At 39.7% G+C, this 15322-nt stretch overlaps 1 protein-coding gene and 1 pseudogene across 1 annotated transcript; both read left to right on the plus strand.

The window, feature by feature from the left end:
* ORYCUNV1R-PS1554 (vomeronasal 1 receptor oryCunV1R-ps1554 pseudogene) lies at positions 454–1368 on the plus strand (annotated as a pseudogene).
* Positions 12713–13681, plus strand: ORYCUNV1R1620 (vomeronasal 1 receptor oryCunV1R1620). Its single transcript, NM_001167307.1, has one exon. The coding sequence runs from the start codon at positions 12713–12715 to the stop codon at positions 13679–13681; it is 969 nt and encodes a 322-aa protein (NP_001160779.1).
* The last annotated feature ends 1641 nt before the right edge of the window (positions 13682–15322 follow it).

The raw sequence follows: 15322 nt of genomic DNA on the forward strand, positions 1-15322 counted from the left end.
ACTCACAGAGATTTTTCATTTAGGGTTTGTTTGTTTGTTTGTTTGTTTTGCCAGAGTGTCTTGGCTTTCCATGCCTGAAATACTCTCATGGGCTTTTCAGCCAGATCCGAATGCCTTTAGGGCTGATTCTGAGGCCAGAGTGCTGTTTAGGACATCCGCCATTCTATGAGTCTGCTGAGTATCTCGCTTCCCATGTTGGATCACTCTCCCCTTTATTTATTCTATCGGTTAGTATTAGCAGGTACTAGACTTGTTTATGTGCTTCCTTTGACTCTTAGTCCTTTCATTATGATCAATTGTGAACTGAAATTGATCACTTGGACTAGTGAGATGGCATTGGTACATGCCACCTTGATGGGTGAATTTGGTGGATATTAATACATGTAACTCTTCCTTCATTTCCCATACAGGGATCTCATGCTTCGAGACAATTGGGCACTGGGAGCTGATGGGATGGCCACCAGAGACTGGACAACAGGGACGATCTACTTATCACAGACCATTCTGGGAATCCTGGGGAATTTCTCTCTTCTTTCCCATTATCCCTATCTCTACTTCACAGGATGCAAGTTTAGGTCCACGGATTTGATTATCAAACACCTGAATGTATCCAACTGCTTAGTCATTCTCTGTAGAGGAGTTCCCCAAACCATGGCAGCTTTGGGGATGAAGCATTTCCTCAGTGATATTGGGTGCAAAATTGTGTTCTGTGGGCAGGGATGTGTCCATTAGCATCGCCTGACTCCTGAGTATCTCCCAGGCTATCACCATCAATCCCAGGAACACAGGGTGGGCTGAGCTCAAAGCAAAGGTTCAAAAGTACATTGGCTCTTCCATTAAACTCTTTTAAATGGTCAACCTGATACTAAATGTCATGATGCCCATGTTTGTGACTTCCAGGAACAGGAGTGACAAAAACATCACAAAGAACACTGATTATGGATACTGTTATTCTTTCAAAAGAGACAGATCCTCAGGGTCCCTGTATGTTGCACTGCTGTTATTCCAAGATATTTTGTTTGTTGCACTCATGGTATGGTCAAGTAGCTCCATGGTTTTCACTCTGTACAGGCAGAAGCAGCAGGTCCAATACATCCATGCGACCAATGTCATCTCCAGATCCTCCCCAGAGTCCAGAGCCACTCACAGCCTCCTCGTCCTGGTGAGCACCTTTGTGTCTTTGAGCACTCTCTCTTCTTTCACATTTGATTGACTGTTTTAAGCAATCCCATTGTGAGGGTGGTAAACGCCTCTGCACTAATTGCTGGCAGTTTCCCCGCTGTGAGCCCCTATGTTCTCATGAGCCATGACTCCAGGGTACACAGGCTCTGCTATGTCCAAACAAGGAATATAGAATGCCCTACTTAGCAAAAGAGCACATTAATGAATATTCACAGTAGATTGTTCTAAGTAAGATTTTCATTTCATTAATTCACTAATTAATTTACTTTGTACACAATGGAATGGGAGACAGAGATAGAGCTCAATATCCCATGATTTACACCCAAATGCCTGTATTAGCTGATCTCAGGCACAAACACTGGGAGCAAGAAACTCTATTGGGGCTACTGAAATTAGTGTGCTGTTGTCCCTGCCTCCCATGTCTCTATCAGTAGCAAGGCTAAGTCAGAAGCAGAGGTAGGTATTATGCCCTGGTAACTCTGATGTTTGATGTGGCAATTTTATCTGGGATCTGAACCAACAGGCCAAATACCTGCCATTGCAAGGATAAGTGCTCCATGCACTATTCCATCCAGGAGTGTAAACACATTTCTGAAGTCATCCCAATACCATAGTGTGGGTAACAAGACAGCATTGTGGCATGGTGGTAACTTTCATATTGGTGCCAGTTCATATACAGACAGCTGTACTTCTGACCCAGCTCCCTGCTAATGGGCTGGGAAGCAGAGGTTGATGGCCAGAGCGCTTGTGTCCCTGTCACCCATATAGGAGACCTGGATGAAGAGCTGGCTCCTGGCTTCACCTAGTCTTAGCCCTGGACATGGAATCTTTTGGGAAGTAAACCAGCAGATGGAATCAATCAATCAATCAATCTCTCTCTCTCTCTCTCCTCTCAATTTTACACCTTACCCCTAATAACTCTGCCTTTCAAATAAATACATGTTTTAATTTTAAAATAAAGAATTTTCTTTTAAGTAATAAATGTGAATTACTATGCAATTGTCACATTAATTCCTATATTATGGAAATGTTATTAATGTTCCTTGCTCCAAAGAAATGTGGAGATTATGGAGAGCCATTGGTGTCCCCTAAATCTGATGTAATGAATTTGGCCGAAATGAGCAAGTTATGAGAACATAATAAAAACTCCTTAAATAAAGAAATGGTAACAAGCATTGGCAGAATTTGGAGAAAAGTGAATATAAATTGGATGGAACCATTTGGAAAACAGCATGTCAGCAGATCAGTAATTAAAAATGGGACTATCATATGACCCTGTGACCCCCACTTGTGCCTATGTAGCCAGCGGATTTGAAATGAAATATTTAATACATCATCTAACTCGTGTTTGTTACTGCATTGTTCATGATATCCATTATATGTACTGACAAGTGAGTGGATAAAGATACTGTGCTATATAATAGTGGAATATTATCTAGGCTTAAAAAAGAGGAAATGTTAGCATTGCACCAATGTGGATGGACATGAAGGGCACTGTGTAAGTGAAGTGAATCAGACACAAGAAGATAGTCACTACATGATCTCACTTATATAGAACACAGAAAATAGTAGATTCAGCAGCTGCATGTGGCACAACGGGCGAAGCTGCTACCCATGATGCTGTCACCTTATCTTAGAGCTCTTGTTCAAGTCCCAGCTGGCCTGTTTCCAATCCAGCACCCAGCTAAAGCACCTGGTAAAGCAGGGGAAGATGGCCCTAGTACTATGTCCCTGCACCCAGGTATGAGATGCAGATGGACTTCCTGGCACCTGGCATCATCCTGGCCTAGCCCTTGCCATTGTGGCCTTTGTGGGGAGTCAATCAGTGGATTCTCTCTTTCTCTGTCAAACTCTGCCTTTCAAAAAATTTAAAAAATAATAAATTCAAAGAAGCGAAGAGTACAATGGTGGTTGCAGGGCTCCAGAGAGAAGACGTTGGAAGCATGATTCACAACATGAGAAGTTATAAGTTTGCAAACCAAAGAAGGCCCAGAACTCTGTCATGCAGCACAATGACTGTGGCTGACAGTGCTGCTCAGTGTAGTGAAAATCCTCTACAAGGATGACCCTAATATTAAGTGTCTTTTTATAGAAAGCAATAATAACAAAATGACAATAATAAATCACAAAGAGGGAATGTAGTTTAGGAAATGATGAACATATTTTTCAGTGCTATGTTCATGGGTGTGTGTTTCTCTCGAAGTCTGTCAGGCTGTATCTGCTTTATGTGAACAGCAATCTGTATGTTCAATTTTAATGTGTCAACTTAAGAAGTTGTGAACTGAAATTTATCACAGGGACTAGTGAGATGGCATTGCTACATGCCACTCAACATGGATTAAAGACTTAAATCTACGACCTGACACCATCAAATTATTAGAGAGCATTGGAAAAACCCTGCAAGATATAGGTACCGGCAATGACTTCTTGGAAAACACCCCAGAAGCACAGGCAGTCAAAGCCAAAATTAACATTTGGGATTGCATCAAATTGAGAAGTTTCTGTACTGCAAAAGAAACAGGCAGGTGAAGAGACAACCGACAGAATGGGAAAATATATTTGCAAACTATGCAACTGATAAAGGGTTGATAACCAGAATCTACAAAGAAATCAAGAAACTCCACAACATCAAAACAAACAACCCACTTAAGAGATGGGACAAGGACCTCAATAGACATTTTTCAAAAGAGGAAATCCAAATGGCCAACAGACACATGAAAAAATGTTCAAGATCACTAGCAATCAGGGAAATGCAAGTCAAAACCACAATGAGGTTCCACCTCACCCCAGTTAGAATTGCTCACATTAAGAAATCTACCAACAACAGAGACTGGAGAGGATGTGGGGAAAAAGGGACACTAACCCACTGTTGGTGGGAATGCAAACTGGTTAAGCCACTATGGAAGTCAGTCTGGAGATTCCTCAGAAACCTGAATATAACCCTACCATTCAACCCAGCCATTCCACTCTTTGGAATTTACCCAAAGAAAATGAAATTGGCAAACAAACAAGCTGTCTGCACATTAATGTTTATTGCAGCTCAATTCACAATAGCTAAGACCTGGAACCAACCCAAATGTCCATCAACAGTAGACTGGATAAAGAAATTATGGGACATGTACTCTATAGAATACTATACAGCAGTCAAAAACAACGAAACCCGATCATTTGCAACAAGATTGAGGAATTTGGAAAACATCATGCTGAGTGAATTAAGCCAGTCCCAAAGGGACAAATATCATATGTTCTCCCTGATCGGCGATAACAGAGCACCAAAGGGGAAACTTGTTGAAATGAAATGGACACTGTTGAAATGAAATGGACACTATGAGAAACAGTGACTTGATCAGCTCTTGTACTGACGGTTGATGTACAATGTAATACTTTATCCATTTTAGTATTTTTCTTGTGCTAGTACCATTGGTTGGACTCTGTAATTAATACACAATTATTCTTAGGTGATTAAATTTTAACTGAAAATTGATCCCTGTTAGGAATTTGGAAAACATTATGCTGAGTGAAATAAGCCAATCCCAAAGGGACAAATACCATATGTTCTCCTTGATAGGTGACAACTAACTGAGCACCAAAAAGGAAACCTGTTAAAGTGCAATGAACACTATGAGAAACGGTGACTTGATCAGCCCTCACCCTGACTGTTGATGAGCAACTTGATACGTTATCCCTCTTAGTATTTTTTTTGTTTGTTCTACTTAATACTTTTGGTTGAATACAGTAATCAACACACAATTCTTCTTAAGTGCTGAAACTTAACTGAAAATTGATCGCTGTTAAATGTAAGAGTGGGAATAAGAGAGGGAAGAGATGTGCAATTTGGGACATGCTCAAGCTGACTTACCTCAAATGGTAGAGTTAGAAACATACCAGAGGATTCCAATTCAATCGCATCAAGGTGGCATGTAGCAATGCCATCTCACTACCTTTCTCTGAAGGGAGGAGAGAACTTCCACTCTGATTATGACCTTGTGTAAATATGATCAGAGTCGGTGAACTCAAAAGGCTTCCATAGCCTTGGCAGCTCATGACAAGAGCCTAGGGAGATTGCTGATGCCATAAACAAGAGTGTCAATTTGTTAAGTCAACAACAGGAGTCACTGTGCACTTACTCCTTATGTAGGAACTCTCCTTAATGTGCTGTACATTGTGATTTAACGCTAAAACTAGTATTCAAACAGTATTTTTCACTTTGTGTTTCTATGTGGGTGCAAACTGTTGGAACCTTTACTTAATATATACTAAACTGATCTTCTGTATATAAAGAGAATTGAAAATGAATCTTGATGTGAATGGAAGGGGAGAGGGAGCGGGAAAGGGGAGGGTAGCGGGTTGGAGGGAAGTTATGGGGGGGAAGCTATTGTAATTCATAAGCTGTAATTTGGAAATTTATATTCATTAAATAAAAGTTAAAAAAAAGAAAAGAGTATTAAAATTTTAACATCTACAATTCTATGCTTGATTCTCTTCAAAGAAATTATTGTTTACTTAATATCAAAATCTGCTATTTTTATCATGTCAGATTTGGGGTATAAAAAGGTCCCAGACATATGAGAAATCTAGCAGAGTATCCCGGCAGCTCTGTCCATCACTGAGCACATAGTATCAACCAACAGTCTGTGGGCTGTCCAATACCACAACTCTAAAGTCTGACTAAATTAGATAGTGGACTTGGGAAAATAGTGCATTTCTTTGTACTAAATTTCTTTTTTTATTTTTAATTTTTCTTTTTTTAATCTTTTATTTATTGAAAGCATTTTTCATAGGTTCAACTTCAGAAAGATAGTGGTTCTTTCCCCCATATCCACCCTGCTACCCTGATTTCCTCATTAATCACAAAGTCAATCAATATTACAAGCAATAAGCAAATATGGGAAAGCAGAAAATAATAGTTACTCTTCAGGTCTCCAGTTCAGTTCTCATCTCAGAAGATGACTTATGTAGTAATTAAGGGAATATTAGATGCTGTCTGCTAAATCAGGGTTTCACTTCTGAGGGTCATAACCTTCTGTGTATCCACTGATGTGATTCTCTTTAGCTTCTGAGTCCACTGGAGATGAGAAACAAGGGTGCAAACTCGTAAGGAATGCTTTCGTATAAAATCCCCACATCCTCTGTAATTCCAAAGAAATTTTCATGGAGCACCAGACAAACCCAGTGTTTGCTTTCTTTAGGGGCTATTACGTTATTTATTTCATTGCAGGTGCTGTACCATTTCGTGATTTTTTAAAATAATTTTTGTCATAAACTTGCCTGCATCTTCCTTCCTTCTTTTCCTTTTTATCACTTTTTTATCAGTATAAACAGAATATCGGTTTCTTCATTTCTTAAACATTTATTTATTTATTTGAAAGGAAGAGTTGAAGAGAATGAGAGTGATCTCCCATCAGCATGTTCACTCTGCAAACAACCACAATGGCTGGGGCTGGGCCAGGCAAAAGCCAGGGCATCACTGGGGTCTCCCATGTGGAAGGAGGGGGTTAACACATGAGCCATCTTCTGTTACTATTCCCAGGCTGTAAGGACAGTGCTGGATCAGAAGTGGAAAAACAGGGAAATGAACAGGTGTCCATATAAGATGCTGGAGTTGCAGGCAATGGCTTTTACCAGATAGCCACAATGCTGTTCCCCCAAAAGGGGTTTCTAATGTAAACAATGACTATCATGTATTCCACTGGACCTGTGTCTCTGAAAACCTTTCTCAGGAGCATTCTCCCCACTGCTCTGCTCATTACTTGAATGATGCTGAGCTTAGTGGTCTAAAGTTTGGGAAGGAACTCACTGTGGAGTAGATAGAAATCTTCTGTGCATCCAGAGGACACAAGAGCTTCACTGCCCATCCTGCCAGTGTCAGACTCAGGATCTCCTGCTCCCTCCTAGTCTGACCCCATCTGCTCTGGGGAGTTAACAAAAGACAGAATCAGTGTGAGAGTCTAACAGTCTCATTTGAGATCATAACTACAATGCTGTAATGATTCCTGGTAAGTAGCAAGGATGTCTCTGTCCTTCTCCAAACCCAGGAAGTTCTCTGCAAGTATCTCACTAAAAAGCCTTCTAATCCTTTCTCTCTCCCCATGCCTTCAGGAACTCCTAGAACCCTAAAGTTGGTTTTTATAATAGTATCCTGTAGATTCCCAACAATATTTTTTTAGATTTCTAATGTCCTCTTTTCTTTGGTTTGACTGTATTCTTCCCTGTGCTCTGTATTCTATCTCCGATATTCTCTCTTCTGCTTCACTGACTCTGTTTTTAAGGCTCTCTAATGTGTTTGTCATTTGATCTATTGAGTTCTTCATTTCATAACAAAAACTCCTTAAATAAAGGGATGGTAACAGGTATTAGGAAGAATGTGGAGAAAGTGAATTCTTGTACGCTGCTAATAGGAATGCAAATTGGATGGAGCCATTAAGGAAAATGGAATGGCAGTGTCTCAAAAATTAAAAATGGGACTTCATATTACCCCATGACCCCACTTGTGCCTATGGAACCAGAGGACAGTAAATGAGATCTTTAATATATCTTGAACTCATGTTTGTCTCTACAATGCTCATGATATCTATGGCATGAAAGCAACCAAAGTATGTATCAAAGGTAAGTGATTAAAGATATTGTGCTATGTAGAAATGGAATATTATCTAGTCTTAAGAAGGAAATGTAAGCAATGCACCAACATGGATGGACATGAAGGACAATGTAAGTATGTAACTGAAATGAGTCAGACACAAAAAGGCAATCTCTACATGAACTCACTTATATGAGGAATCAAAAATAGTAAATTCAGGTGTGTGCTGTGGCACAATAGGTGAAGCTGCTGCCTATGATGTCATCACATCAGAGCTCTTGTTCAAGTTCTAGCTGTCCTGCTTCCAATCCAGCTCCTTGCTGAAGTGCTGGGAAAGCAGCACACATTCGCCCTAACACTTGGGTCCTAACACCCACATGATAAACCCAGGTGCAGTTCCTGGCTCCTGGCTTCAACCTGACCCAGTCCAGACATTTGTGGCCTTTTGTAGAGTGAGGCCGTGAGTGGAAGATTCATTCTCTCTCTCTCCCTCCCTCCCTTTCTGCCTCTCCATTTAAGTCTGCTTTTCAAATATCTAATAGAAATCTTAAAAAATAAAAAAAAATAGTAAACCCAAAGCAGAGAATATAAAGGTGGTTACAGGGATGGAGAGATAAGAAATTGGAGACACGAATCAGAACATGAGAAGTTTAATCTTATAAAGCAAAGAAGGCCTAGAATTCTGCCATGCAGCACAGTTACTGTGGCTAACTGTGCTAGAACATGTAGTAAAAATCCTCTAAAAGTATAGATCCCATGACAAGTGTCCTTTTTAGAGATAGCAATAATAACAATAAATCACAAAGGTGGACTGAGCTCTTGGAGATGATGGACATGTCAATGACTGTTGTGGTGTGTTCATGGGTGTGGTTTTCTCTCCAGGTTTGTCAAGTTGTAATCCCCCTGTGTGTACAGCTTTCCTGTGTATGTTTCATTTTAATGTATCAATTGAAGAAATTTAGAAGATTTAAAATTACAATGCTCTCTTCATGTCACACATTCCTTTAGTTGGATATGTGGCAGAGCAAGTACAGCTGTCTGTGATGCTGGCATCACTTATGGGGCCAGCTCATGTCCCAGCTGCTCTAATTATGACCTAGTTTTTCACTAATAGCCCAGGAACAACACCATCCCATACTGAAAAGCTTAGGTCTCTGCATCCATGTGGAGCTCCTGGAATGGGCTCCTAGCTCCTGTCTTCTGTCTTGCGCAGCCCTAGATGTTATGGCCATTTGGGAAGTGAAACAGCAGATGGAAGATGTGTCTGTCTCTGTGTCTTCCTTTCTCTCTGTTACTCTGCCTTTCATACAGATAAAATATCTTTTACAAAATTCTAGAACTGATTCTTTGTTAAGGAAATAGGTGTAACCATCATTACATCAGCAATGTTCCTTTTGCTAAGGAATGTTATATACGGATGAAATAACACTCAAGGGAAAATAATATGCATACTGTCATAAAACTAGTGAACTATTTCAATGAAACAAATTTGTATTTAAAATCCTCAAAATATCCATAAAATAATACCATCTTTATTTTTATAACATTGCTGATAAAGAAAAAGAAAATATCTATACCTTAAATTCTGCAATGCTGTGTTCGATTCTCTTGATAAAGCAGGTTACTATTTATTAAATAACAAAATCTGGCATTTTATCATGTCATATTTGGGGCAACAAAAGTCCTCAGACATATATGAAATCAAGTAGGGAATCTTGGCAGCTTTGTCCATCACTGAGCACAGGGCACCAACCAACAGTCTGTGGGCTGTCCAATACCACAACTCTAAAGTCTGACTTGGAAGTTGAGGTACATTAGGTTGAGAACGTGGGAAAAATAGTGCATTTCCTTGAATTAAATTTCAAAGAATGAATTTCAACTCATGTTATATTTCCTCCTTAATTACACAATCAAGACTACAATCAATAAGCAAAAAAGGGGTGGGGACAAAAATCATGGTAACCATTCAATTCACTTGCATTCAGGAAGTAATACAGCTTATCTACTAATTAAGGGAAATTTAGAATCTGCCTGTTACACCATGGTTTCACTTCTGAGGGTTCACAACCTTCTGTGTATCCACTGATACTATTCTCTTCAAGTTCTTGTGTCCACCTGAGATGAAAAAGGAAGGTAAAAACTGGAAAAGAATGCTTTGGTGTAAAATCCTCACATCCTCAATCTTCTAAAAAATGTTTCATGGAGTATCTGAGCACTCTAGTGCTTTCTTTCCTTAGTGGACACTAAGAGATTTATTTCCTCCAGGAAGCTGTATCAATTCTTTTTTAAATTTTTTTTTTCATAGATACAATTCAATTCTCTCCATCTTCCTTCCTTCCTCCAGTTTTATTTTTCTTTTAATTATTTTTATTAATATAAAGAGAACAATGGCTTCTTCTTCTTTTTTAAACATCAATTATTTAAAAGGTAGAGTTGCATTGAGACGGAGAGCTCACATCATCAGGTTCACTCCCCAAATGAACACAATGGCTGGGGTTGGACTATGCCAAAGCCAGGAATTCATTGTGGCCTCCATTATGGGTACCAGGGGCCCAAAATTGGGCCATCTTCTGATGCATTTCTAGTCCATAAGCAGAGAAATAGACAGGAAATTGAACAGCCAGGAAAATAGCAGGTGTTCCTACAGGATGCTGACTTCACAGGCAGTGGCTTTTACCAGCTAGCACAATGCAGAACCAAAGAGCACTGGTTTCTAATGTAAACTATGGTCATCATGTTCTTCATTGCACCTGTTGTCTTTGAAAACTTTTCTCAGGAGCATTGTTCAAAGAGCTGTGCTCATTACATAAATGATGTTGAGCTTACTGGTCTGAAGTTTGGGAAAGAATTCTCTCAGGGGTAGACAAGGATTCTGTGCAGCCAAGGATATTCAAGAGCTTCACTGCTTGTCCCTACCATGTCAGGCTCAGGATCTCCTGCTCCCTCTAGGGCAGACTCTGTCTGCTCCAGGGAATTGAGAAAGGAAGAGTCACTGTGAGAGATGAACAGTCTCCTTTGAGATATTAACAACTATGATTCAATGGATCCTGGCAGTTACCAAGAGTGAAAAAAGTTTCACAGTATTCTCAGATCCCCAATTTTCAATTCACTGCAGCTACAGATGAAAAGATAATTGCAGTTCAGCAGGGAGGTGAGGTCACAGACACAAATGTATTTCTAGTGCTCCAGCTGCCTCCATCCCTCTCAATACAACTGTGGTGACCTTTATGCCAACACTTGTCCTGGAGGCTGAAAGAAAGGGTATTTTCCATGTCAGTGGGAAAGAAAGAAGCTTTCAGCAAGGAGGCATCTCTGGAGTCTGGGTGAGTGATCAGGTGAGAAAGGGGATTCTCCTGTGCTTGCTCCTGGTCCTGTGACCCAGCCTCACAAGAAGAAGGAAGCATTCTGAGATGTGTGCTGATCTAGGACAGGGAAATGGGGTCCTGTACCCTACACCAATCCTGGGCGCTCCTAATGTAATTCAGTGTCATGTACAATGACACTGGTTCTTGGTCTTAATGAAATTAACCCTGATATATGATGCTGATGTATTTAAGGTAGTTCTTACAAATCTATTGTTCCATCTACTGGATGGGAGTCACAGACTTCACTTTCAGAATTACCAGAGATACACATCTATCTATCACATGCTTATGATAAAGTCTTGGAAAACCCTACAAGAATCTTCTGTTCCTGAAAGAAACTCTGGATTCCAGGAGCAGATGTTGGAATAGCAAGTTTTTCTCTAACCCTGTTGTTTGAATCCTCAATTCAGTCAGTGATTGTTTCCTACTAAAAACATCCTTGGTAACTTGGAGATGGTAAGATTATTTTGGTCTTTAAATAAGGAAAGGCTTTTTAAGCCACACAAGGCTTGTCCAGTAGAGATGCATGTCACCTGACAACTGCCATGTACAAATGGATCTTCCAGTTTTTTATTTGTTCTGAATGGAAAATATTTTCATGTAAATCACATATGCCACAGTTTCAAATGATAAACTACCCAGGATTGAACACCATAGATATTCCATGGGGTTTAAATACTTTACTACTCAGTAACCTTTAAAAATATTTATTAAAATTATTAAGTGTTAGACACAATTTAATCTTATAATATTACAGTGGAAATATTTAGTTTCCACCATACATGATTTCATCATGGATGGTCTCTCCTGTCATATGGTCTATAGCAGAACCTATGACCAGCACTTATGTCCAGTAGTAAAACAGAAATATATTGTTTGTATTACCTTCCTAACCAATAACCAATTTGATATAATAAAATACTGTATTTCAAAGAGAAGGACATTAGAAAAAATACTATAACCACAGGATTTACATCTTAAAAATTTACCTAAATGCTTAGTCAATAATTATGTAGGCTTATGTGGTGAAAATTTATATGCTTAGAATTAAACTTTCATTAAAAATTGATAAAGTATATTCCCATTAGTCTAATAAATTGACATCATAAGAAAATAAATATGCACATATGTAATTTGAAGTACACATCTAACCAGTTTTTAGATTAGCAAGATGATTAAGTTACCTGCTTCCAGGTAAATTCCAGGTTCAAATCACCACTTTATGCATTAAAAAATTTTAAATTTAGAAAATTTAGAAAATGGCTGCCCAAGTGATAATTTCATTTCAAATGAAATGGATACTTCTGCCTTTCAAGGAGTTATGCATACATGAATTACTCAAAAGTCTCCACATGTTTGTAAATCAAATTTTGTAGGTAGCCTTAAGACTTAAATATGCATATTACACAGCTTTCTCTAAGTTGTTAACTGATGTAAGTGGACAATACTGTGTATTGAGAGATTTAAATCTGGTTGATATTGACACATGTAACTCTTGCCTCATTTTCCATACAGGAATCTCAGGATCAGAGAAAATAATCAGGCATTGGGAGATGACGGATTGGTCACTAGAGACTGGAAAACTGGGATGATCTACTTGTCACAAACTATTATAGGAATCCTAGGGAATTTCTCTCTTATTTCCTGTTATCTCTATCTCTACTTCACAGGATGCAAGTTTAGGTCCACAGATTTGATCATCAAACACCTGACTGTAGCCAACTGCTTAGTCATTCTCTCTAGAGGAGTTCCCCAAACCACAAATGCTTTGGGGATGAGGCATTTCCTCAGTGACATAGGGTGCAAGCTCATGTTCTATGTGCACAGAGTGGGCAGGGATGTGTCCATTAGCAGCACCTGCATTTTGAGTATCTCCCAGGTCATTATCATCAGTCCTAGGAACACTATGTGGGCCAGGCTCAAAGCAAAAGCTACCAAGCACATTGGCCACTACATTTTACTCTTCTGGATGGTGAACTTGATACTAAATGCCATAGTACCAGCACGTGTGACTTGGAACAGGAGTGACAAAAACATCACAAGTAAAACTGACCTTAGCTACTGCTATTCAATCAATAGTGACAGAATCACAAAGTATGCAGCACTGTATGCAGCACTCGTGTTATCACGAGATATTTTCTTTGTTGGGCTCATGTTGTGGGCCAGCAGCTCCATGATTGTCACTCTGTGCAGTCACAAGCAGCAGGTCCAATACATCCATGGGAACAGTGTTTCTTCCAAGTCCTCCCCAGAATCCAGAGCCACCCAAAGCATCCTCGTCCTTGTGAGCACCTTTGTGACTTTGTTCACTCTCTCCTCCTTCTTTCATATTAGAGTAACTGTATTAAGCAACCCCAGTTTGTGGCTGGTGAACACCTCTGCAGTACTTGCTTCGAGTTTTCCTGCTGTGAGCCCCTACATTCTCATGAGCCAGGACTCCAGAGTCCATAGGCTCTGCTGTGCCTGCACCAGGAATACACAAAACCCTACACAGCAAGACCATGCAAAGTATAGAAATATTCACAGAGTTTTTTCTCAATGTATCAAAATACATTAATTTACTAATTAATTTATTTTCTACATGAGAAGGGGGGGAAACATAGAGCTAACCACCCATGATTCACACCCAAATGCCTGTAATAGCTTGTCCCAAACACAAATCCTGCAAGCAAGGGACTCTATTTGAGTTCCCCACAATTACTTGACCCATTATCCCTGCCTCCCAGGTCTGCATCAGCAGCAAGACTGGGAAGGGAGTAGAGCTGGGGATCAAACCCTGGTAACTCTGATGTTTGATGTGGCAATTTGATCTGGGATCTGAACCAACTGGCCAAACACCTGCCATTACAATGGTAAGCTCTTCATGCACTAATCCATCTGGAAGTGTAAGCATATTTCTGGATCTGTTCTAACCAGAGTGTGGTTAATAAGACAGCATGAATTTCTGCTTTAAAAAAAGAACATTGGGATGGCACTGTGGCATAGGGGGTTAATCTGAAATTGCACCAATTCATATATAGGCTGCTGCACTTCTGATCCACCTCCCTATATTGGCCTGAGACAACAGAGGAAAATGATCTGAAGCTGGGTCCCTATCATCCATATGAGAGACCTGGATGAAGATCCTGGCTCATTGCTTCAGTTTGGCTCTACTCTGTGCACTGAAGCCATTCAGGTAGTAAACCAGAGGATGGAACATCTCTCTCTGTCTCTCTTCTTCTCTCCCTCTCTCTCAATAACTCTTCCATTCAAATAAATAAATGTCTTAATTTTTAAAATAAAGAATATGATTTAAAGAAATAAAAGTGAATTACTATGTAATTGTCACATTAATTCCTATGGAAATGTTATTAATGTTCCTTGCTCCAAAGAAATGGAGAACCACGTGTTACCCCTGAATCTGATGTAATGAATTTGGCTGAAAGGAGCTGGTTATGGAAACCTAGCAAAGTCCTTAAATACAGAAAATGTAACAAATGTTGGGAGAATGTGCAAAAAAGTAAATTCTTGTGTATTTTGATAGGAATATAAATTTCCATTATGGAAAATGGCATGGTAGGGCCTCAATAATTAAAAATGAGTCTATCATATGACCCTGTGACCCCACTTGTGCATATGTAATCAGAGGAAATGAAATGAGATCGTGAATACATCATCTAACTCATGTTCATTACTACATTGTTCATGATATCCATGATATGGAAGCAACCTAAGTATGTACTGAGAGGTGAGTGAATAAAGATGCTGTGCTATATAAACATGGACTATTATCTATTCTTAAAAAAAGAGAGAAATTCTAGCATTGCACCAATATGGATGGGCATGAAGGACATTAAGTAAGTGAAGTGAGTCAGACACAGAAAGCCAATCACTACATGATCTCATTTATATGATAGAAATACAAAATACTAAGTTCAGGGGCCACGTGTTAGCACAGTGGGTAAAGCTGCTACCTGTGATACTGTCATCATATATCAGAGCTCTTCCTCAAGTTTCAGCTGGCCTGCTTCCAACCCAGGATGCTGCTAAAGGACCTGGTAAAGCAGCAGAAGATGGCCCTAGTACTTGGGTCCCTGCACCCCGATGTGAGATCCAAATGGAGTTCTTGGCACCTGGCATCAGCCTGGCCCAGCCCTGGCCATTGTGCCCTTTTTAGGGAAGTGACTCAGTGCATTCTCTCCCTTAACTCTTCTTTTAA

This window comes from Oryctolagus cuniculus, chromosome 18, assembly GCF_051225735.1.
Source record: "Oryctolagus cuniculus isolate XC-2025 breed Fujian yellow rabbit chromosome 18, ASM5122573v1, whole genome shotgun sequence".
NCBI classification, from domain to species: Eukaryota; Metazoa; Chordata; class Mammalia; order Lagomorpha; family Leporidae; genus Oryctolagus; species Oryctolagus cuniculus.

Bases quoted from the DNA above. Each gene is read 5' to 3' on its own strand.
- ORYCUNV1R1620 (NM_001167307.1), top strand. From the start codon at position 12,713: ATGATCTACTTGTCACAAACTATTATAGGAATCCTAGGGAATTTCTCT.